Source organism: Pempheris klunzingeri, chromosome 12 (genome assembly GCF_042242105.1).
Source record: "Pempheris klunzingeri isolate RE-2024b chromosome 12, fPemKlu1.hap1, whole genome shotgun sequence".
Taxonomy (NCBI): domain Eukaryota; kingdom Metazoa; phylum Chordata; class Actinopteri; order Acropomatiformes; family Pempheridae; genus Pempheris; species Pempheris klunzingeri.
The window spans coordinates 20,139,282-20,163,728 of NC_092023.1; the positions used below are offsets into that span (position 1 = coordinate 20,139,282).

General features: G+C 41.0%; 2 protein-coding genes across 5 annotated transcripts; one reads left to right on the plus strand and one right to left on the minus strand.

Moving 5' to 3' along the window:
* Nucleotides 1–1,951: 1,951 nt before the first annotated feature.
* mocos (molybdenum cofactor sulfurase) lies at nt 1,952–7,763 on the minus strand. 3 transcript variants are annotated; one of them, XM_070840914.1, is made up of 15 exons: nt 7,571–7,763; nt 7,402–7,491; nt 7,245–7,311; nt 6,492–7,136; nt 6,300–6,376; nt 6,001–6,200; nt 5,774–5,890; nt 5,308–5,688; nt 5,053–5,215; nt 4,826–4,913; nt 4,337–4,461; nt 3,021–3,117; nt 2,734–2,875; nt 2,524–2,628; nt 1,952–2,380 (listed from the first exon to the last, which is right to left on the minus strand). In XM_070840914.1, the coding sequence occupies exons 1-15, from the start codon at nt 7,680–7,682 to the stop codon at nt 2,261–2,263; spliced, it is 2,529 nt and encodes an 842-aa protein (XP_070697015.1). In that variant the 5' UTR covers nt 7,683–7,763; the 3' UTR covers nt 1,952–2,260. The 3 variants fall into 3 exon arrangements, with proteins under 3 accessions (XP_070697015.1, XP_070697014.1, XP_070697013.1); XM_070840913.1 differs by having other exon boundaries at nt 4,343–4,461; nt 7,245–7,329; XM_070840912.1 differs by having other exon boundaries at nt 7,245–7,329.
* A 3,577-nt stretch (nt 7,764–11,340) lies between these two features.
* Nucleotides 11,341–22,102, plus strand: LOC139210563 (poly(rC)-binding protein 3). Of its 2 annotated transcripts, none has more exons than XM_070840609.1 (13): nt 11,341–11,488; nt 14,552–14,660; nt 14,839–14,862; nt 14,969–15,001; nt 15,107–15,223; nt 15,425–15,556; nt 15,980–16,108; nt 17,144–17,233; nt 17,853–17,894; nt 18,308–18,383; nt 19,340–19,392; nt 20,403–20,572; nt 20,914–22,102. In XM_070840609.1, exons 2-13 carry the CDS (start codon nt 14,583–14,585, stop codon nt 21,269–21,271), a joined length of 1,302 nt encoding a protein of 433 aa, XP_070696710.1. In that variant the 5' UTR covers nt 11,341–11,488; nt 14,552–14,582; the 3' UTR covers nt 21,272–22,102. The 2 variants fall into 2 exon arrangements, with proteins under 2 accessions (XP_070696710.1, XP_070696711.1); XM_070840610.1 differs by having other exon boundaries at nt 21,862–22,102.
* The last annotated feature ends 2,345 nt before the right edge of the window (nt 22,103–24,447 follow it).

Genomic DNA, 24,447 nt, shown 5'->3' on the forward strand with positions numbered 1-24,447 from the left:
GGCTCTTCCTACTGTAAGGTTTATTACAAAGCACGTGTTCCTAGTAAGGCCACCTTAAAAACAGCATACGTTGTGTTTGATAGCAGTGAGCAGCCTGTTTCCGGTCTGAGGTTCAGACTGAAGTACTGCAGCCTGCATGTTGTTGAGTATCAGTGATGGAAGCACAGAGTATTCTCAGCTCAGACCATTAGAAAGTGGCACAAGACAATATGAGATGGGAAAAATGTTGTAGTGAACAGTGGGATACAATTACATACAACATACAATCATTTTTTGTATATACTGTACATGTATACATATATATATATTTTATTCCCTTTCTTTTTTCCATATCTTATTTCTTCTTTTTTCTTTACATATTTTTTATATATTTATACTTCTGTATGTGTGAACTGCTGCTGACTGGGAATTTCCCCATTGTGGGATAAATAAAGGCTTAACTTATCTTATCTTATATAGATTTATAAATACACTCTACTTGTCATATGTTTATTTCACTCTTCAATTGTATTGGTATTTTCAAGCTAATTACTAAAGGGATCTTATCAACACTCATTTTATGCTGTTTTTTGAATGCATTTATTTATTTTCTTTGTCATGTCATCATGTAGTCATATTTGTTGTTCTTTTTGATCATGCTAATCTCATCTATGAACGTTGGTCTTTTCAAAGGTAAATGTTGCATGTTTTTTTCAACAATGTTTGCTTCCACAGAGATCCTCCATCTAAGGGGACATATCGTGTTTAAAGTTAAAACTTGTCATCCAGGTAGTAGGATATAAAAAAATCTGATGTAAAGGTTTTTAATGTGGAGTAAATGAGTGTAAACTAATTTCACCACTTCCTATCTCAATGAAGACGAGCAGCTCCTCTCCTCTGTGCATGGAGCAGCTGGCCAGTCTGAAACTCTCCATCTGAGGAAGCTCCTCATTAGCCGAAACACCTGACACATCTTTAGTGATACAAGAATCAGACTCTTGCAATGCAATTAAAACCTATGATTAATTATGCTGAAGTGCACTTTTTATTTGATTAGCAATAATGCAATCGCATCAGTTCTTTGGTTCAACATATTTCAGACATTGAAAAACATTCAAATAGACAGCATATTTTCAGATCAGTAGAAAGTGAAGTATCACATAGAATCAGCAGCAATCATTGTCAGAGTGCAGACTACTCTAACAGTGAGTCTGTGCCTAGTAAAAGGTAGAAATAAGTGACACCTTAAAGGCAGAGTAAATGAGTCACTGATGGGCTTAATGATTATGAAAATGGTGTGAAACATACAATAGGGCCAATGAAAATACAAAATGAGAGAAAATGTTTCATAAAAACGCTATTCATCCGTCCAGTAGAGTTCTACTAACTTGGAGAAAACAACACCAAGGAGCACTGAAGCTGCTCTCAGTAGTCCAACACCTTACTGAGACACTTTATGTAGGCACTTCATTCATTATACCACCCATCTCCAAATCAAGTCCAGCGTTTGTCTGAAATCCACTTTCTATTATATCTAATCACTGCATACATTTATACATGTAATTTATATGCAAATTAGACACATTGACCCTCAAATGATGGTAAACATGCTGCAAACAGTCCAAAACCTTGGGACACACGGCAGCCACATCATACTGCTCCTTAAATAACTACACCATAGGTGAGCAATATGAAGGGGAAATTTTAAGTTGGGCACAATATGTAATTTACATACAAACATGTCACTGTGACCTCAATACTTCTAATGAATCACATTTTCTGTCCTCTTTATTATTACTGGCAAGAAATGGTCAAGGACGCTTAAATTTGGGAGCATATACTGAGTGTCTCAGAGGTTTTCCATTACCTGGAGCAATATGTTTTAAATTTGTGGCAGCCTATTTTGAATAAATACCAATATAAACCTCCATAAATATAATAAACACAGGAGGAACTATCTGGGAGGTTAACATGAGCAACCATTATTGCATCAAGTGTGAAATGTTTTGGCTCAAATAACAGTAACACATTCAAATTTTAATTTTAAGAACATAACAACAGATCTCATTCATTTGCCAGCTAAACGGACTTGGAATATAATAAAATCTTGGTATGAAAAGCACTTTTGAGAGCACAAAAGCTACCAGGGCAGCACAGACAAAGGCAAAGGCAGCATTTATGAAGACTCCCCACAGTGACTGGCAGGTGATCTTTAGGACCTGCAGTCCAGAACTGTCCACTAAGACCAAACAAGGTGTCACCAAAATAGATGAAGAAGATGTTAAAGATGATTATTACAAGAAGTGTGTGACTCCAGCTGTATGAGGGAACCGGTAGAGAGGACACTTGCTGTAGCGGAGCCCTCTGGTAGCTGATGGGTCAGGTACACACCAAAAGTTACCTAGAATATGTATAAAAGAGCAGGCAAAGTGGGTGTGATTTATCTTTTCATGCAGAAACATGCACTTCATCTGCCTTTACACACACACACACACACAGACACACGGCATCTACATGAACCGGCAGTAATTGTTTTTGACTGACCTTCCCAGTGCGGTAGGCTGACAGAGACATTAGTGGCTCTTTTGTTCTGGTCCCAGTCTCCTGGTCTACTCCAACCATCTGGCACCTCCCACACTGACCCACGACCTTTGGGTTAATCACAGGGAACATAATGAATCGCATTCAGTTTTTGAGAAATTCGCTTTCAGTGCTTTTGTAGATTTAATCATTTATCTCAAAGTGTCAGCCCACCATGAAACGAGTGTTGCCAATAATCAAGTGTGACCAATTATCCTCCTCAAATGCTTCTACTCCAGTGATGACTAAATTGGCCCGGAAGCGGCTAATGACATTCTGTGTGTCGAGGAGCCGATCGCCTTCAGAATCATCCTGCCTGAGAAAGGGAATGTGGAAATTGCATGTCATTTTGCGGCGCGACGTAAATTATCCACTGACACGTAAATGTATGGGCATAGGCGCATCCTGATGTTCTTCACTAGAGCATTGTGTGTGCTGAATAACACATGATGTGTTCAAACCTGCTGCTCATTAGTCTCTGAATGAGCTCCACACTGGCACGGTTGATCATGAGATATTGAGCTTCATTCACCAGGGAGAGGGATGTGGAGGTGGCAGCTAGAAGGGACAGACACTATATATTACTACAGTGATTTATTCCAGTTGCAGAAAACATTTCAAACCCTGGTTTGAGCAGCCTACCCCCTCAAGGAGCCTGAAAATTGAGGTTCTATTGTCATACAGAGGGTGGAAAATGTGTGTCATAAATTTGATTATGTTGGTCAAAATGTGCGCTATTAATTCAACAAACATTAATCAGGGGTGGCCGATATGGATACAATTTTCTATCTTTGTGTATGTAATTTTATACAGCAATGGCACTCTCAACTTTTACATCAACAACAAGTCCTTGAATTCCTTAGAAAATGTAAATCTACAATTCAGTGATAACTGGGCAAACTATCTGCTGTGAAAGACTGGGTGGTACGATCAAAAGCTCCAGAACAGCCACTCAATGGGCCTTATGATTAGATTGTTTTGTCAAATATCGATATACATTGTGATTTAGCAAGTATTCCTTTTCATGAATAAAACAGCTTAATGGGAACCAGCTCGTCCTGTGGATAAAAGGCTGAATTCATCACACAGATTAAAAAAAAATCACTGCATTGCCAGCAAAAGTCTAATGCAGTTACAGACTTTAAAGGGCTCAGTTTAGCTCAGCTTACTTGTCATTCAGAGTATTCAGACTCAGACTGTGAAAACAGATGCATAATGGCTTCTGTGGTTCTGGACATGAAAAAGCACGTAAATGGAATGGGTGAATGAAAGTAATGGAGGGAAATAGTCTCTTTGTTATAGACAGAATATTAAAGTCTTTGCTGTTTCACAAATCCCTTATTGTCTCACGATGACCCCCACAGCTTTAAGAGGCGAACTGAAGTACTGCTTCATCTACACTTCCTGCCTTGTTTGAAATATGTTCATAAGCTGTCTTATTTCAGCTATTACTGACATAAAACTGGATATTGTTACAGTATCTTTTCGATACAGAAGAACCACTAGCATATATAATTATGCCGTCCACCCTCATCCTGAATTTCTCATTTTCTTTTACACAGTAAACTGATGCGTTTAAGGCAAACTAAAGGAGAAGCAGAAAAAGATGAAATTTCTGAATTCAAAGTCTGCAGCAGAGCAAGGTCACAGCCACAACAGCCTGTAGTTTAGTATTAGCAGGGGACGTGACCTTGCATTGCTCATAGACAGTACGAACAATAAATCCAGGGTAAACAAGTAAGAGCCAGGCAGAACAGGTGAATGTTTATACAGGTACCCCCACTAGGCCTCTTCTTCACATCTCGAGTAAAATCAGGACTTTGTCTTATCAGGCGGCAAGGCTGTCCAAGGAAGTCTGAAAGCCACGATGCAGCCTCATCCCCACAGTCGACAGTCTCCACCCTGGGGGGAAGGAGGAGGATTATGTTCTGGCCCAGGGGGAAATCTACAGAGTTTGATGCTGCTTGCTATTTGGTGCGGCATCTAATCCAAGAGTACCTGAATGAGAAGCTTTTTTTTTTAAACTTGTGACTCGTCATGCAGGTATCTGAGGAGAATAATATAATCTCGTGCTCATTAAAAATGAAAAATAATCAGAATTTCACATGGAATTGAGAGCAAGAGGCCTTATAATACCATCCAGTGCAAGCTAACATCAAGAGCAACAGACTGGATTGACATGAGTGAAAAATATGGAACAAATGATATGTGTCACTGTTTTTTCCTGCAGCGGTTGCTTTCAGATGTTTTAACATTGCCAGCTCACCTGTCACCACAAACTTTACTCTGACACACCCGAAAGCTAGGGTGCATTTGAATGTTGTTTTCCAAGGGAACCGAAATGGTATCCATCCCTGCAGGGCAATGGAAAAAAAACATATAAATCCTCTAACAAAGAGACTTTCTAGCAGAAAATCCGACTGATTGAAATTTCTTTTGGTTAAGCGGTGTGTTTTTTTTTTTTTCCACTGAGCCGCTGACAGACTGTCTGACCTGATGCCTGCAGGAGCAATTTGTTTGAGGGCAGGTGGACTTGTGGGTGAATGAGGCACAAACGCGCCTCTCTCTTCTGACTCAAGCACACGCCGTTTCCATTCACCACCATCCAGCCTCTGTCATACAGTAAACCCAGCGGTCCCACCGGCCAGTCGTGGACCTGCATGACGAACAGCACAGAACCACATCAAAACACAGACAGGGAGAGACAGAGAAGGGAGAGAGACACAAATGTTTGGGCGATCTTCAAACCTCAAATGCTCCACATGATTTGATGGGATATATGTAGATATTGGTGAGAGTCCGAGCCTCCCCGTGGCTGTTTGAGGCTCCGCGTCCAAACGCACTCACTGATGCTTTCTTAGGCTTCTCCTCATCTACTTTATGTAGGTATCCATTTGTGATTCTCATTGGACAATCTTCACGTAAGCCCTGGGATGCTGCTGGGGCTGTTTTTAGCTTCTCTAGTTTCACTTGGTCCACTGTGACCGGTTTCTCCACGAAGCACTCAGCAACAAAGTTCAGGAACTTTTGACAGTCCTCAAAAGTTGACATGTAGCCAAAGGACACACGAACAGATCCGGTCGGCTGCCCGTCCACCAGGTCGATGGTGTCTCCACAGACGTGGCCAGCCTTGAAGAGAAAAAGAAAATGCTTTCTTCTACCTCCACATGCCCCTAACGGACTGTGACATTTTTCCTATTCCTTGATCTCTTACCTGCAGGTTTCTTTTTATCTGCTGATTCGTGATCCCGAGGAAGGCCTGACAGGCTCCAGTGTTGCAGAAGCAACCTGTGCGCAAGTGAATATCGTACAGACTGGCCATTCTGTCCACCTGAGGAGGAAGGGAGGGATTGTTTTAATATTCACCGGCACTGCCTGCGCATAAACATGCAGTAATTAAACTGTCGTCATATAGCAGTAAATCCTACTTATTGAATGCACCTGAGAATACCCAATTATCTGTCCATGAGAATCCACAAGGTTGAAGTTAAGGATTGCTCCCTGTGTGCTTGGACTCTCAAACTGGCCTTCAGCGTATATCTGAGCCACTGGTCGCCCGTTGCCATGGCAAAGACTTGACAGCAGCATGTAAGTGTAGCGTGCCAAGCCAAATGTGTGCTGCTGGATGTTGTGCATGCCCCCTGAAGGCAAAGAGACAGGGATGCTGTTCATGTTAACCTGAAGCAGAACACCTGACATATGCATTATGACTGTTCTATTAAATGAGTGTGCTACAGTACCTGTGATTCTGTAAAGAGATTCAAAACCATGATTTACAGCAATGATGTCCAAGAAAGAGACAGTCCCATCCTCAAATCTTTATCGGGGAGAAAGTAAACATTGGATTTCAGAGTGCGGATGCAGGAGCTGTAGACGCGACTGTGAGCTTTCAGAGAATGTCTTGAATTTGGCAGGTTTGTACAGCGCTTTACCTGTCAGAAATGTTTTCCGCATGCACATAATAATCTTCTCCAGAAAGGTAAGCTGCTGCTGTGCCTCCTCCAAAATAAGTCTTTTTTAGTATGCCTGCTGCGTCGTTGCGGACAAGAAGGGCCCCCAGACCTGTAGGGAAGCCAAACATCTTGTAGAAGGAGATGGGGATGAAATCAGCAGGGCAGTCCTGTAGGTTTAGAGGGGAACAGCTGACATGAGAGGCTGCATCCAGCAGCACAAACCAGCGGCCTTGGTGGTCACACGCTGGGTAGAGGCGTCTCGCCTGGATGCCTTTCACATGGCTGAGGGGATACTTCCTCCCAGAGAAGTTACTCTGTGCTGGGTAGCAGAAGAGGTGCGGCGTCTGGCAAGTAACATCTTCTCCTCGAGCCTCATCCTTTGCCCTGTTTTCCACTTCCTGCGGGGAGACAGGCAGGGCAACTACCCCCCGGCCTGAGGTGAGCCCTCGTATACCAACTACAGAGGTATGGCTATCAGTGAGGTAGCAGAAGCGACTCCCTGCCTCGCTCTCGGTGTGTGGCCTCCAGGGGAAGCTCTCAGCCACTAATTTGAGAGAGGCTGTACATCCAGAAGTGAAAATCACATAGTACTCCTCAGGGGTGGTGTTAAAATGCTGCAATACCCTGTAAGAAAATATCCTGTTTTTCACTCATTTGACCCAGCAAAGTACCATTCAAAGAGGTCACATGGGCCCATTATAAAGGGTTCAGAGAGGACACAGACCACTTTACCTGTATCTGACTCTCTCCACGGTGTCATGTGACAATCTGCTGCTGGGGTTATGGCTGTGAGGGTTTCCTGTTGGGACACATAACACTTTTGAATAAAAAAAAGTAAGTAATAATCAAGTATAAAGTAATAAACTCGTAAAAATAACACTTCTCTCACCGTACACGTTTCTTGAAATATCCAGGCAGTAGTCCCTGACCAGAGACTCAGGGTACAGAGTAGCTGCTGCATGATCCAGATATGTTATTCCTGTTTACAACACAGTGGGAGTGAGTTCACTGCGCCGACCGGCCTGTCACTGCCGCTCATGGCTGCACACAAGCATTACCTTTAATCCGAGAGAACTCCTCCTCGATCATGTCTTGTAACTTTCCCCCATGACCGTAGTGACTCCAGAGCTGCTTAAAAGTTTCAAGAGTGCACAGTTTTTGGAAATCCATCGATCGCTGTTCGCCGCTGGGAGAGAGTTACAGAGCTCTCCGCGGGGCTGCAGCAGCCTGCACACACACACACGCACGCACACACACACACACACACACAAACACACACACACACACCAGTCACCACTGTGGACTGACAGCGATCAGGAGTCCAGAGGGCAGCAGCTGAGCCTTCAGTCCTCGTGCACATTAGACAGTTCAGTGGCGGGGGTGGGTAGGTGGGTGGGTGGATAGGGTTGTGACATGAGAGGAGTCACTGGGGAGTGTTTGTGGACACTGAGCTGCAAAAAAAAAACCACAACCTACAATAGCCAGTGATCGAAACTGCGTAATCACTGTTTTGCAATCACGTGACAAACTCCCTCCATGACTGTTGTAGTCCGGTTGTAGTTTTTAGGAAAAGCAACAGTAACACATAGGAGACGTCAAATGGGCCCAAACAGCAACTTGACAGAAGTGAGATGATTTCACATTATTCTGGTGTTGTGATGATTAATCTCCCCCACAAAACCTTGATATCATCATAGACTGCATAGAAGAATATTAGAACTACATACAGTCTATGGATACACTATGTAATACTAATACTAATACTAATTCTACTACTACTAATAATAATAATAATAATGATGTTTTAAAACGGTGGTGTGAATTTTTAAGTCCCTTATTTGTAATACTTCCTGTAAATACAGGCTATATATTGAATATAATGCTAGTGTTAAATCTAAATTTCAAATATGAAACCTAAATGTTAAACCTAGATCTAAATATCAAATGTATCTCTAATATTTTCATGTAAACCTGCAATCATCAGAAGGTTTGAGGAAACAGAAAACTTTAAAAACGCAGGACATTAGGACTTTTCAAATGAGGAGGAAATATTTAAGATTCAGCATTGTTTTATATCAAACTGACAGACTTAACGTTTTTGTACAATCTGTCCGATTTCTGTGAGTTGTATCTCTTCCATTGAAGCTGCAACCAGACAGCACTCAGACTACTGTTTGTACAAAATGTACTTAAATTTGCTATAAATAGTACAGAGTATTACATATTTATTCATTTTATGTGCCATAACATCTTGTTTTTTTATGTTTCTGAGTCCACAAACTTTCTGACCTCCAGGTTCACGTGAAAACATTTCAGTGTTTTCAGTGAATTTTTAGTCAAAGTCAAAGTCATCATCACAACTGTAGAATAGTGTGAAATCAACTTACTGACACACATTTTGACAATAACCGTCTTAAGTCTTCTGTTGCCACGTTATCTGCTATTTGAACACAATACAATATGTACGTATGGGCTAAATAAAGGTTTTTCACACACATTTAACAACTATAACTACATGTAACATTCAATAATACTGTGCATTATTTTATTATTTTTAGTTTGTTTTGCTTGTTTGAAAAGTATCTCATATGCTTGTTCTAATGTGTTTTCTATTACACAGAGGTAAAGGATGCTGCAGGATTTGGAAAAAGTAAGTTATGGAAAATTGTCTGGAAGTCAACGTCTTTATTTAATTTCATACACACAGAGATCACGTCACATTTTCATAATTTCATATTCATATTTCATATTGGACATACATCAGACTTTAAAATGTATGCAGTAAATGCATGTGAACATGAAATCCCCCTTGACCATGTAGTGAGTGTGGTGCGCTAGCCCTAACACAGATGATTTATCAGACCTGAAAAGTTTTATTATAGCTAAGCACAAATGATAATTTCTCCCTCAGCCATTTATTCCAGGTACCCATCCCCACTCACTATTTCCTTTGTGTCTCGTCCAAAAAATGTAAACTCTTCAATAACTCTGACTAACAATATAGCTCTGAACCTTTACTGATCTTCAGTATTTAACACTACTCCTAACCTTAAGGTCTTCAACCTGCAATGGGCTTTAAAAAAGCGGAGAAAGACAAACACGCTCACTTTAAAGAATTACCTTCATCTTTCAGTTAATTATTTTGATCATGGAACAACATGGGAATGACAAAGATTGCACCTATAACCCCTTCTATCCCCCTTCCCTCAAAATCTACACTGCTTTCAGCATCTGTAACAGCAACTATCAAGTCACAGTAATCCCATTACATTTAGTCCCTGATCCTCACTCAAACAGTACATGAAGGAGTAAATCAGTTAAAAGCAGCTGACATCCAAAATCTTATTAAAAATGTTGATTAGTTCACATTATTCCAGTGTAACTTTATTTTGACTAATAGACCTGCAGAGTGCTGAGGACAGATAAGAATGAAAGAACCATGTGTATATTATAATCATCATTTAGCTGTTCTTTCATTGTATATTAAATTAGTGCAACTATGACCCCCTTTCCTTTTTCAGGCTATTCCTAATTTAAAATGTAGCCTACTTTCAGTAACTGTAACTGATTACACCAACAAGTCTCAGCAATCGCTTTGCAGTAATCCCATTACATATAATCCCAGACTCTTTAATCTCATTGACACACACAGTACATGAAGGAGAGGAAATTAGTCACAAGTGATTGGCATGAAATGCCTGATCATCTCATGGTCTCTGAAAGGATAGAAATAACTGTCACGTACTTTGTCAGACGCCATGCCCTTGACAGCTTCAGATAGCCTTGATTGATTGTGTTTGCAGTTTGGGAACAAAGAGCCACACCAGCCTACAAGTTTTTCTATACTTTTCTGGACTTTTATTGCCCTTCATTTCTTAACCCTAATCCTCACCTAACCAAGTCTTAACCCTGAAAACATCCCTTATATAAAGTGAGGAATGAAAGGACTATCTTCATCTTTGTTTTCCCATTAGGACATTCAATGTGTTTAATCATAGAAATACCACTTGGAAGTTGTATTGAAATCCCATTTGAGAAGTGAATGTAATGTGGCCTGCTTAGATGCCTGATAGACGGCCATGAGGCTCACAGCAGCCGTCATTGTCCCCGTGCAATGCAGTGAATAGTAATTAAATATGCCACTTATGCTTCACTGATTCATTTCCTTCACAATTTTGAAGCTCAGCTGAATACATTTTTCTGTGCAGAAGGGCTGTATTGTATCCAGTATGGCCTCATTACAAGGGCAGAGAGGCTTGGTGTGGGGGAGGGCAGAGGCAGTGAGGGGAGAGAAGCACCCCACGAAGACATTGTGCTTAACATCACTAAATACCTCAAACGCCACATTGTCCTTCCCAGCCCTCAATTAGTCAGGTTCCTTGTACAAAGCAACAGATTTCATACAGGGAGATTTATTTTTAGAGAAAATCCGGCCTGGTGCAGGCAGGAAGCTCTGAAAATCTAATGAAGAACACAGCAGTCATGCAGAGTTGTTAGTCTCAGAGCAACATTGGCTGACAAAGCTTCTCCTCGGTGCCTCCATGTGCGTTTCTGATGACTGCAAAAGGCTAAACCTTCACAATTTTTTTATTGTGGTGGCCGCGACTGTAGTCTGCTCTATCTATGCTGGACAGTGTCCAGCCAAAGAGCCTCTTTGCTCTGCCCTCAGGCCTCCTCAGCTTGTAGATCTCCGTGTGGAGGAACGCCTCTTTGGTGGCTGTGGCAGGGAGAATTAGGCAAGAGATGCGGGTTCACTTGCCCTGCGTAGGGGCTTATCTTGGGCTAAGCTGAAGGACTAATAGCAAAGCCAGCCTCTGCTCCAGCCGGTCTGAGGGCACAGGGAACCATCTGTCCACTCTGTGGATAACTGACAACAAAGGGGGCGAACATTGAACACGGACTACAAACAAGAAGGCAGTTCATTTAGGAGATATCAGAAATAACGAAGAGGAGTAACAAAGTATTTTGAATATAAGGTCAGTACTTCATGCTAATCATTCATGTTGCATTACAGGCCTCTCACTGTGCTGCAACTGCAAGGGTCCGACTGCTCACTGCTCAGTTTCTACTGGCGACAATGTAACAGGCTACAGTAATGTTGATGTTTAGCCAGACAGAAAGTTGAAACTCAACTTTAAATTCAGCCTTCCTCTCTGGCTTCTGGTTCCCTCTGGTTGTTTTAATGTACTACTCCTGACTCCCATTAGATTGAGTTATTTTGAGTCGGTTGTTTTTCAGTACTCAGCTGTGCTGTAAAAGCATTTTGTTGCACTCCTGACTTCAGAGATAGATTAGGCTACAATGAATTATCACATTAGGGAGAAATGCAATGCTGTATGCTCCCATACTCATATTCTGATGTATGGTGGTTATAAATAAAAGATTACTTTAGATATTCAAGAAGTAATTAGAGATGCAAGAAGTTAGTAGAAGTCTTTCATTATGATAAAGATAAATAATTAAACGCACGTTGAAGCAACATTGTTTAATTCATTGTCTATTTGGGAGCTTTGTTCCTAAACTGGATCACTATTGTATGTAATAATCTTGTAAAATACAATAATCTTTTCATTACAATTTTCAGAATTCTAAAAATTGCTTTGTTTGAGCCTGAAGTTTGGAACACATTTTGTAATGAGACCCGACAAGAAATCTACTTAGACATTGTTCTCCATTTCCCTCAAGGATTAATGCCCTGTTTTTTATTGTCTGAAGCACATTTCTGCCTGTCAGTGCTCAGGGAGCTGGGTTCCTGTAGATTATCTGTTTTATCATGTACACTCTGTGGGTGCTGTTGTGCACCAGTGTTTTGTTCGGATGTCTTGAGTGGGCGCTGATGTGCTAGAGGTGACAGAAATGGGTCAAAAGGGTCTTAGCATTAACTAAACAAATCCCGGCCTATAGGATTAGACAGAGATGTTGCTGTTTATTTGATGTATTCACTGTAACTTTATAATGATACACAGAGGAGAGAATAGTTGAGTCTTGTTAGCAGTAAGACGCCCTCCACTTATTCATGATATCGTGTGGATTAAGTCCTCGAGCACAGTCTGGTATTATCAACACTGGAATGTGCCAGAACAATATCTTATTGTGAACATGTCTCAGCTCCTGGAAAACGATGTTTCATTTGTTTGTTATCACGCTGACATTGCCACAGTTCACCCAGTAACTACACACAGTTGGGCTCACATCAGTGCTAGTATGCTTGACCCAAAGCCACACTCCTTTTTGGTCTTTTTTTTAGGTGTCAAATGGCAGCAGAGAGTTCTGTATTTATTGGTTTGTGTGAGTGTCCAAGCAGCCATGCTGGTTAGCTTAGCTTAGCTTAGCACAAAGGCTATGAAAAAGTTAGCCTGGCTCTGTCACAAGGTAACAAAACCCACCTACCAGCCCCTCTAAAGCTCAGTAATTATATCACACAACACATTATATCTCGTTTGGTTACTCTGTGTAAGAATGACTATATTTTGGCTGGGAGCAGTCTCTGCTAGTTGCCTGACAGCTGGTCAGAGCTACAAAATAGTCCAGCACACGACCCACAATATGTTTTTACACTTTGTCTTCGTGCGTGTTAAACAAACCACGTAGAATATTTTAATTTGTGAGTTTTACTGGTGCTGGTAATAGGATTTTGTTACCTAGCTAGCCTTACAGAGCCAGGCTAGCCCCCCCCTCCACCCCCCTGTTGCCAGTCTGTGCTTTGCTAAGCTAAGCTAACCAGCTGCTGGCTGTAGCGTCATATTCACCGTACAGACAAGAGAGAGGTAATTATCTTCTAATCTAACTCCTCACCAGAAAGCTTGTTTCCCAAAAGGTCGAATCATTTCTTTAAAAATGTGGTTGTCCACACTGTTAAAGTCCTGGAACAGGATTGACTTAAAATCTGGATTAACTGCGAGCATCTCACACACACCCGCCATATTCCCCCCTTTATTGTCAAGGTCTACCATTTGTGTTATGCCAACAAGTTTCACATGCGACTGATCACGTGCAGTTTCTTGTTATATTACCTTTTCTCGTTAATTTTTTCATTCATTATTTTGTTTATTAGTTAGAAATTCTTCATTTTCTGAATTTAATCAACTCCAATTTTCAAGATAAATGATAAAAGCACTTCTCAGAACCATGATGATCCAATAAGAAAGGTGACCTCGGCCCTTCATAGATTTTTCTCTCTGTCTGTCATGGTGCAATAAGCTCGCCTTCCTACGGTGCATCGAGACATTCCTTATTTGTTCTGCAAATACATCAAATTGGATACGCGGCCACAACAGGGCTGACATTGTGTGGTGTCTGTGATATTATGAGACAGTCACACACACATCACTTGACTCCTCAGGCCTTCACAGAACAAGTGGCACCCTTTGTATCTCATCTTATCTGAGAGAGTCACACAACTTGTATTTAGCCAGAACTAAAAACGCGGTCCCATGTGAAGATTGCACACAGCGATAGGCTTATCTTTCCCCATTCACAACTACATAGCCAGAAGACAAACAAACAATGGTCCACAACCCTTCAGAGCATCAGTCCCATGATAAATTCTAAAAAAGAGGAACTTGGTTCCTTGTAGAAGCATAAAAATGATTGCTCTGACTTTGGAGCAGTCACTTCACATTCTCCCTAGTTAAGGTAATGACCCATAACACTCTTAAATAGAGATCTAACTCATCTCTGCAGAGTGATTTAACAATGACAACGCAGCTTACACCCAGCATTTTATATTTGCTTTGTCTGGTAGCTCTTTCCCAGGAAAATCTTGGGATGCATTTCACATTTCCTGCAGCTGCAGCAGTTTGACCATAATAAACAGAAGATCAGTGAGTTGTGAGAAAAAGCTGGAAATTAAAATGAAATAGAACAGTCTCCACACAGTTTGACTTTCTAATAAAATGTGTTTGAGAAAATGAGGATCTTGTAGATTACCCCTGTATTGTAAAAGATAGTCAACTGAGCCACCCACTATTAATGTAATACCAATATTAGAGCTCTTGTTAGGCACGGGGACTATCCTAAACAAGTTCTTTATTTTGCAGAGTGTTTACTTTAACGCTTGGAAAACACAAAATGTCTGACAAGGAGGAAATGGCTTCAGATGGGAGTCTGAATGTCACACTGACGCTGAGACTGCTGATGCATGGAAAGGTAATTGACAGATAGTTAAAATCCTTTAGTGTCTTTTTGTAGTGCTAGCCAAATGGTCTGGTAATAACCATGTCATTTCTGTTAAAATGATTACATCCCGCTGTAAATGTGAAAAGCTGTCAAGAGAAAATCTTGCGAGTTGCCACTTGCTCAGACATTGTTATCTTTTCATTCACAGGAAGTTGGCAGCATAATTGGGAAGGTAGAGTTATTTTACAATCCATCAGCTTCTATTGATTCTTTCTAATTGTCTTGTTTTCTTTCTCTTTATAAAACTAATTGTTTTATATTTTCCTTCCTGATTCCAGAAAGGAGAAACAGTGAAGAAAATGAGGGAGGAGGTGAGCATTCCCTTTCACATGTGAAAACAAATATAATTATATTTTCTGGAAGATCACTTACAGTAAATAATTGAGGCTGGAATAATTGTGGATTTGTGTTTACAGAGTGGTGCTCGCATCAACATATCAGAGGGATCGTCTCCCGAGAGAATAGTTACCATCACAGGACCCACAGAGGGTCTCTTCAGGGCTTTCTCCATGATCGCACAGAAGTTTGAGGAGGTACAGAGATACAAACACGCAGCAAACTCTAAAAAATTCTAATTGTTTTACTCAAGATTTTATGAAAGATTCTTTGAATATTTTGTCTGAAGGACACTGAATGCCCCCTTTCCTCAGTCTTACAAAAAAAAGAGACTTGCCAAATAAAACTGACGTCCTTACAGTCGGTGGTGAAAAACATATTTTTGAATTCTCCCTCAGGATATTACCGCAGCAATGACAAACAGCAACGTGACAAGTAAGCCACCTGTGACACTTCGCCTGGTTTTCCCAGGGAGCCAGTGTGGCTCACTGATTGGCAAAGGAGGCTCCAAGATCAAAGAGATCAGAGAGGTAGGAGTCCTTTTCTTTCTTATTTTCTGTCTGAAAGTTGTTTTTTAGCTCCCAAACAGGGACAGAAAACATCTTCCCTGCTGCTCTGACGCCTCAAATATTAACACTCCAGTCAAATTTTTTCTTATTTTTCTCTGCTTTAAAATTTGTGTATTTTTTTGTGGTTGCTGCTTATCACAACCCCACTGATAAACTGTAAAGATTGGCAAAGGGTGAATCCTCATTCTGAATGGACAATATTTGTGTATGCCTCCTCGAATACTGGATCACACATTGGTATTGGCTTGCAGCTGCTCCCTGCATGTCAAAATGTGTTCAGGGTAATTTGCGGGTGCTTGAAACAGCTTCAATTCAATTTGGTTGATGGTGTGGTTTTTTTCGCAATAAATAGCCTTTGTTCCTCTGTTGTCTGGCAATATTAAGACCACAGGCGCTCAGGTTCAGGTGGCAGGAGACATGCTGCCGGACTCTACAGAGAGGGCTGTCACGATCTCCGGCACTCCACAGGCCATCACTCAGTGTGTAAGGCACATCTGCTCTGTCATGCTGGAGGTAAGCACTGTCAGACAGCAGATGATCTTCACAGTCAACAGCTCTATTTAGGCGTCAAGTATGTCACATTTGTTTAGGATGTGGTAAAAGGTATTCAGTAGCACATTCAGGCTCTGCGACATTTCACTCATCCAAGGCTACAGCTTTGTGTTTAAGTTGTAGTGGTTGGTCATGCTCATGAGATGTGCAACAGCAATGGCACTATTTGTGATTGGTATGCTTTCATATATATATCATCACTCTCTCTGATAATGATTCACATCAGCCATTCAGAAGCCCTTTCAATCTAGTATACCCCCAAAGTTCTGCCAGATGAATTTAAGAACCACTTCATCACCACTGCTCATCATGTTTAACAAATGCTGTTATGCATGGATTATAAACTGGAGGTAATTTAACACTATGAATTACTTACTAAGTGGATGTCATGTTTTTCATGCAGTTACATTGCCAGTGTTTAGGTTGTTTTGATCACGTTTGCATGGTAGTACACTGAGCACCTGGAATGGCAAAGCTGGACCTTTCAACCATTCATCACTATTATTGCTACTTTTAATACTATTTCAACTTCTCTGATCACTTGCCAGCTAGTTTTTACACAATCTCAATTTCAACATGTGGTATTAATGTGTTACAACTGACTCAGGTCGATAGGCAGCTACTGGTTATTGTAAATGAACAAAAGAGCCACAGTTACAACAATCTGCAATCCTATTTATGTAAGATTGAAAATATAAGTAGAATGAATTCCTGTAAATCAGAAGAAGTAGGTTAGATTAAATTTATCATCCATGTGACCCATTTGTATTGTCAGAAACTTTTCACCAATAACATATTTCAGGCCTATTCACAGTTGTATCATAGGTGTCTTTGGCGCAGGGTTTCATGTAACTTTCTTATCGCACGAGATATAAAAATATTCTGCAGGGGATATAAAATGGGATATAAAATGCATCAGTGCCAGTGAGTTTTTTCTCAGTTGTGAGCTGTGTATAAATTTTTCTCCTGTTTTGCTTTGCATTACCGTGTCTCTAGTCTCCACCAAAAGGAGCGACTATTCCCTATCGTCCCAAGGCCATACCTGCTGGAGCCCATGCAGTATTAGCACCACAGCACTCTGCACAAGTAAGTAGCCATATGGAAGAAATTAGGCTGTGATTTTAGCCATCATATCAATTGAACAGGCTCCTTATTTTGAGAGATCTCAGTCTCACACTGCTCATTAAGCGTATTTTCGCCACTAGAGGGACACGTCTGTGTAATTATACAGCAATAAGCTCTTCATATTGTAATGCTGTAAGCAGTCAGATGAGGTAATGATCATATTAGAAAATATTCAGCCAAGCTGTAATGTGTCAGAGACGTGAATAGACGGCATTTGCATTGATAATTCCCCTGCAGTGAGAAAACTGAGAGATACTGTGACTAAAGCTCATGTTTTCCATGAGCTGGCTAGTCGCTGTCCTGAATTTGGCACAGTCTGTTCTGACCTATCAGACATCTGTTTATGTTATTGGATTTCTGGCCATGGTCAAAGAGGGGGAAAAACAGCAGATGACATTTCAATGAAATTCCATCAAATATATACACATTAGAGCTATGGAAAAGAGGAAGGGAATGGATTTCCAGAAACGCAATCACTCTCTATGCACTGCGGCAAATTCAAGTTTCAAGTGATGTGCTCCAACATGTCTGCAGCTCCCATATCACCACATAACCACATCTCTTTTTGTATTCCTTCCAGGCCTTTGCAATTCCAGGGCAGTATGCTTTTGCGCATCAAGATGTAAGTATATTTGTCTGAGTGACCGACATCTGCCCTAATGACCTACTCCTGCCCGCTCCTTCCAGGCCCCCACTACACCCTCTGTGTACCCTTCTCTGCAAAGATGAAACTTGTGTAACCCTGATCTGTTGACACGACTAACACTAACACACAGTAGCTGCATGAATTGATTGAAATAAAAGTGAACATCTTAAGCATTAATGATCAGTTATAGCTTTGTAGCCAGAGATGTGACTGTATTTTCAGATGACTGCTATGAGAAGCCAACATGCTTTCTGAGGGAAATGAATCTCTTCACACTGACACCATCTGTGATGTTTGTTGACTTCAGATTGGCTCTGTATTGTAGTTGTCAGCTCCTCTGAAATAATCCAGTTTGATTGGTTAGCTCTAACTTCCTTCCTACCCTGCAGTTGACCAAGCTTCACCAGTTGGCTATGCAGCATATCCCCCTCCCTTCCCTTGGGCAGAGCAACCCTACCTTCCCTGGTACGTACCCACGGCTCCCCGGGGAAGTCCATCCATCCCTCTGTCTTCACTCCTCTTCAAATCAAATCATCAAAACACCCCTGTCACTTCAGAGAGGATCAAGGATGTCTCCATTTTCTCAGAGTTTACAGGCTCTCTCACAGGTTTTTTTTTTGTAGAAGGTGGCTTTACAGATATACACATAACAATCTGTATTTGCATCTATTGGTGCCAGAAAATAAGAAAACAAAAGGAAAGTGAATAGAATGGTGGAGTTTTAAGGTTAAGCCACCAAACTAGTTTATTATAAACAATCTTGAAAGTTAGTCACTGAAATATTCATAATCCAAAAGAGAATGTGACAGATTGAAGGAGGCAGACTGAAATTCAAAAAGAAAAACAGCAGAGTTCTCTGAGAGGGAAATGTGAAAAATGACAGAAATATTTACAGTTCAGTAAATATTTAACCATTTCTCACAATTTCACATATCCTCCCAAAATGTCAGCTCCATTTGCCCAATTTCCCTATCCAAAAAAACAAATCCTAATCTCTCGACCCCATCCCCCACCTCTGCAACATTTCTCCTCCGAATCTAACATTGTCTTGGCCAGACCATCCCTGACCTCAACCACCCCACGTACTCATACACTCTGCCACAACTAACTGAGGGCAAAATATTACATTTTGATTATATAGGCAGGACTGGTGTGATAGAACTTGTGAAAAATACAAATTTTAATGAAAATGTATCTTATCTTATTGTAGCTTTGTAAAATAAGTGCTCAGAATGTGTGCTGATGATGCACACACAGTTTACAGGTCTGTCTAGAAATGTTTTTCTTACCCTATGCCATTTTCATCCTGATTTAGCAGTGTGCCAGTGATAAACTAGATAAAGTAGGGCAGCTTGTCATGCAATGAAAGTAGAAGCCATTATTGCCATACTGTTGCTAGCATTCCTTGTCCTACTTTGCAGGATTGGATGCATCTGCCCCCACAAGTTCACAAGAGCTGGCAATACCTAATGATGTAAGTGCCACATTGTTTGTGTTCCTCTAAAACTCGCACCGATAATCCTCCTGCTACTTACCTCATTAACACTTTTTAGGAGGACAGTTATAATGAGGGTTTTTTTTTGGGACACAAACGTTTCACTGTCTTAAATGTGGAAAATAATTTGTGTTTTTCTCTACATAAACTGTTGCATAAATACACAGCAATCATGATTGTGGAGGTACCAGCTTGTTGTAGCTTGAATGTTAAAATACCAGTGGACCAACAATAGAAAACTGTTTTTACTGCTGTGCAGCAATCCGCTAGCTATGCATTTATTCCACTTTTGTCATCAGAACCATACATCTTCTCAGAATTAAAGTTAGGAAACAGATTTCCAAGGGAGTTTCATATTTCTATAGAATAGGTATTCATGGTAAATATGAAGCTACCACCAGCAGCTGTTAGCTTAGCATAAAGACTTTAAATGGGGGAATGGCTAGTCTGGCCCAGGCATTAATTAATATGTTATATCTGATATGTTTGTTTAATCTGTAGGAAAAACAAAGTAAAAGAACATCAGGCTGTGGCTCTACAAGAGGTTATGTGTTGGACTATTTCTTAAGCGGGAGCAGTGATTTTCTGGAGTCTTGTTGGCAAGACAAAACATGTAAATAATTGAGCTTTAGAGGTGCGGGTCGGTGGGCAGACTGAGCTAGGCTATAGCTGTTTCCAGCAAGAGAGCAAATAAGCATATGTCACAAAAAGTCGAACTGTTCCTTAAATATAATAGAGTAGCAAAGCCTGCGCTTTAGTGACGACATTCACAGTATCATTAACTAACATTTCACATGATCCAACAATTACAGTATGGTGTGTTATCAATATGGCTACAATGCATCCCAGAGATATTTTCTATCAGGAGACTGTGTGCTTTTATCACAATACCAGCTGCCTCCAAGTGCTGTTTTGAAATCTAATTCCTGAACAGCATGGAAACATGAGCTGATTTGCTATTTACATGATTCCACTCAATCCCCTTCTAGTTTATTGGCTGCATAATTGGAAGACAAGGCAGCAAGATCAATGAAATTCGCCAGGTCTCTGGAGCTCACATCAAAATTGCCAGCGCCACTGATGGCTCAGCGATGCGCCAAGTCACGATCACAGGCTCGCCGGCCAGCATCAGCGTGGCCCAGTACCTCATCAACGCCAGGTAAGACATTACACAGGGCAACCACGTCCAACAGGGCTTCACATCGCAGCCTGGCGCTAAGACAGCCAAACACCATGCTATTGTATGGGGGCAGAGTTATTGTGCTCGGGGTGAGGCTGGATTTGTTCCATCTCACTGCTCCATTCTCTTGACTGCATTAAAATCCTTATTGTCTCTGCTTTTTAACACATTCCTTCTTTGATTTTTATGTTTTTCTCCTCTCTCTCACCTCCCTTCTCCATTGTCTCACCCGTTCTCTCCCTATTCATTTTTCACCTCTCCTCTTAACCCTTCACCATCTCAACCTCCCCCCTCCCATCTCCAAACATCACGACCTGCAGCTTAGAGATGGCTAAATACACCATGCAGGCCGCTTCCTCTGCGACCCCAGTTGACCTCAACATGAGCTTCTCTCAGTCCGTCCCCACTGCCTCCACTGCTGCTACCTCTATGGCCGTCCTGGCGGCCAACCCCTCAGCCCCCACCACCATTAACGTCCACTCTCCCTCCTTATCAGCCATCCAAAACCCACACTACGCTGTCCCCGTTTCTAGCCTGCTTGGCATGAAAACTCTCCCTGTCCTGGCTGTCCACCCAGCAGCCGCTTCCAGTCTAACACAGGGTTTATCCCCTTACACGGCAAAAATGTCAACCTCCGGCATCAAAAAATCTGAGAGGCAGAAGTTTGCTCCTTATTGATGTCTGCTTTTTAAGTCTAGTCAGTGAAGCTGACTGGTAAGCCATTATTAAATGATGAGAAATTATTTAAAATTGGGTGTATAGGCTTAAAAACAGCTTACACCAGTGAGTGTGAGTTTTGCCAGTGTAGCACTTGTTATTCCATAAATCAGGAGGATAATATGAACAGACTAAAAGGATGGTAGTATCAAAACATGTCCTCATTAATTAAAACAGGCAGCGGAGATGCATCTTAACTCAGTATTATGTTAAGGACATGCATAACAATTAAATGTGGTTAACTCAGGCTTGTATTTGTATCCTAGAAAAAATATATTTTTCAAATGGATTCATGTTGCAGAGCTTTATATGAAGACTTACTCCAGGAGAGGTATTTTCCATGATGCAAATATTGACTTAGATTTCTATCTGTGTAACTAGTTTACAATCAGTTTTTGTTAGATAATGCAAGCTGGTATCATAAGACATGGTGCTTTGTTGGCAGCAGGCTGTTAAAATGTTTGTCCTGTACTATAGAAATCAGTGTTTCCAGTATGTTTTAACAAGGATTGCTCCCCTCCTCTGTCAACTTAACCTTTCCATCACTGTAGGCTCTCATCAGTGCTAACAGGCTTGGGTGTCCTGTAGTAACGTTGCACTGTAGCAGTTCTGATGGGATTTTCCTAAAGTCACACTGGATTCTAGTGGACTTCACCCTACACAGTAATCCCGTGAGGTTGGAATGGCCCAACTAACTTGTTTATTGTTTCTGTACACTAGTTTGTTTCTCGTTAACTCTCCAACCTAAATGAGTGGAACGCTTCAACTTTCAGCATCTGAAAATGGACGCTGAGCAATTATTGTAATAAATGTTTTATTCATGTGTTTCTGGTGTGGGTAAACCCCCAAACAATGCAGATTTGTGATATTTGTTGATGAAATGACTTTGAAATAAATGGGACTTTTTATGAATACAGATTGGTTGTGTTGCTATAATTCTGTTGGTGTAGAAAATCTTTTTCCATTCTTGCTGATTACTCTGACCCCTAAATACAAACATCCACTCTGAGGATTTATGCATCATTTACTCTTAATCGGTTTAGAGTTTTAATTGTACATAAATCAGGAAAAACAAATTTCCACTCTGCTGGAATTACTGTTAATAACTCAGACAGCACTGAAGATATTTTGTCCAAAATATCATCTCAGACAAAAAATCTCCATGGTCCCAAAAAGAATTTCTTTTTGGATGAATAAAATATTACAAAACTGAGATTTTCAGACTTTGTCCACATGCAGTGAAAAGGGAATTTGAGCATCTGTGAAGATATGATGTGTTATGTCCTGATTTTTCACATTTTACTGATTCAAATCCTTGACATATGAGAGATTAAATGTATACGGTTATATTTTTCCTGTTTTTTGTCTGCTCTGTGTAACACCAGACACAAAAAACACAATAGTCTGACTCATACCAAACAGATTCTCCAAATTCTGAGGAAGAGGAAATTGCCCTCCACAGCCAGCACATAAAACATTAAAACATTAAACAGCAGTGATGCTGAAATATAGAAAACAGTGGAGCAGTAACAGCGACCATTAGCAGTTTGCATCACATGGACAGTTAGAGAGTCTGGCAGGTAAACAAAGACAACTCTGCACAAACTAGTCGATGATATTATGGATGAAGAGAGGGCACAAAGCTCCTGCCCTAACAAACCTTTCCGCCCTCACTCTCCAGAAAACGGGAGCAAACTTGGACTAACCTCATAGTAAATATTCAACACATGTTGTGGCAAAAATTCTCACGGGCCTCGAAAAAGAACAACTTAACCTCCAGTTGTCCGCTCAGGCATACTGCTAATGGGCAGGTGGCGTACAGTGAAGTCAGCTCTTCTGTCCTTCGTTACCCTTGTCCCCCTGTGACTCTGACTCCCCCCACTTTTTTAGTGTAAAAACCAGGAGGTGGGCACTTCTGTTGCGCCTGATCCATAGAGTGAAGGTAGCGAGCCATGTGGACCATTTCCACAGCAGGGCTCGAAACGCTGAAGTGGGGATAATCAATAGTTAATGGGGGCAGAAATGTAATGACAGTGAGGGATGACATTTGAACCTCGGGGAAGGTGTACCAGCAGAGAACAGTGCTGCATGTATGCTGATGTGTGCCCAGGGCAGTTATGGGTTCACAGCCAGCCTCTAATGCTATATTAATGATTGCCTTTTTCAGTCTGACACAGGCAGGAGTGAGGGGCCCATTTTTGGAGCTTGTTGCCATCACGCAGTTGAGAAAAAGCAATTTAGAGGTAAATAAGTAAATAAATATATATTTTTTTAGGCGCATAACCACTTGAAAGTTTGTTGCAAATTGGTAGGCAGGTCTGTCACTCAATCCCTGATGAAAAACCACTGCAATACTCTAAAAATATTCCTCCAGGAACAGACTAGCATGTCTGTGGTGTCTAATTGTATTTGTCTAGATTCCCACTCCAGCCTCTGCTATGGGCCAGTGTTATCAAGCGTACTCTGTGGTACGTATGATTGCATTTTGCAATTCTCCTACAGTGTTTCTGGGATCTTTTACATCTATTGCAGCAGCATTTGTATTTCGCAGTAGACTGAGGACACTGAAGTCATGTCCTCTGTACATTTTTGTAGGATACTTGTGAATTAGTGGGTTTCATCCACTGATGTAAAATTATGTAAAATGCAGCCCACTACCCTGTAGGTATGCAGGACTGTCTGCAAACTGTCTGTCAGAGTTATAATTTATATAATAATGTATAATTCTTACTGATGCATGAACATTTAATACTTTAGGCTGTAGAGGATGGAGTTCATTCTGTTACTTATTAATATTTGCAAGTTTTTAATCTCTATATCTCAACAACTGCTGGACGGATCGACATGCCATTTGGTGCATTTGGTACAGCAGTCATGGTCCCCAGAAGATACCTTCTAATGACTTTAGTGATCCTCTGACTTTTCATCTGACACCACCATAAGGTCAAAAAGTCATTGTTTGGTTTATGACTAAATGTCTGCAAACCTCATGACTTTCCCATCAGCCTCCGATTTACTGTGTGTTTAGAAAATGTTAGCAAGCTAGCAGACCAAGCCAAGATGGTGAACTGGGTAAATAATACAGCATTTAGATGTTACCCTGTAGCCTAAAGCACTGCTGTGCTTCAGTACAGCTT

What these genes read in the sequence shown, in the direction of transcription:
- mocos (XM_070840912.1), bottom strand. Translation starts at nt 7,682, where the DNA reads ATGGATTTCCAAAAACTGTGCACTCTTGAAACTTTTAAGCAGCTCTGG. An exon ending in GCGGAAAACATTTCTGACAG is followed by an intron (nt 6,377 to 6,491) that starts GTAAAGCGCTGT and finishes TCCCCGATAAAG; the next exon opens with ATTTGAGGATGGGACTGTCT. An exon ending in AGATAAAAAGAAACCTGCAG is followed by an intron (nt 5,689 to 5,773) that starts GTAAGAGATCAA and finishes TTTCTCTTCAAG; the next exon opens with GCTGGCCACGTCTGTGGAGA.
- LOC139210563 (XM_070840609.1), top strand. Translation starts at nt 14,583, where the DNA reads ATGTCTGACAAGGAGGAAATGGCTTCAGATGGGAGTCTGAATGTCACA. An exon ending in TCGCACAGAAGTTTGAGGAG is followed by an intron (nt 15,224 to 15,424) that starts GTACAGAGATAC and finishes ATTCTCCCTCAG; the next exon opens with GATATTACCGCAGCAATGAC. An exon ending in AGCTGGCAATACCTAATGAT is followed by an intron (nt 19,393 to 20,402) that starts GTAAGTGCCACA and finishes ATCCCCTTCTAG; the next exon opens with TTTATTGGCTGCATAATTGG.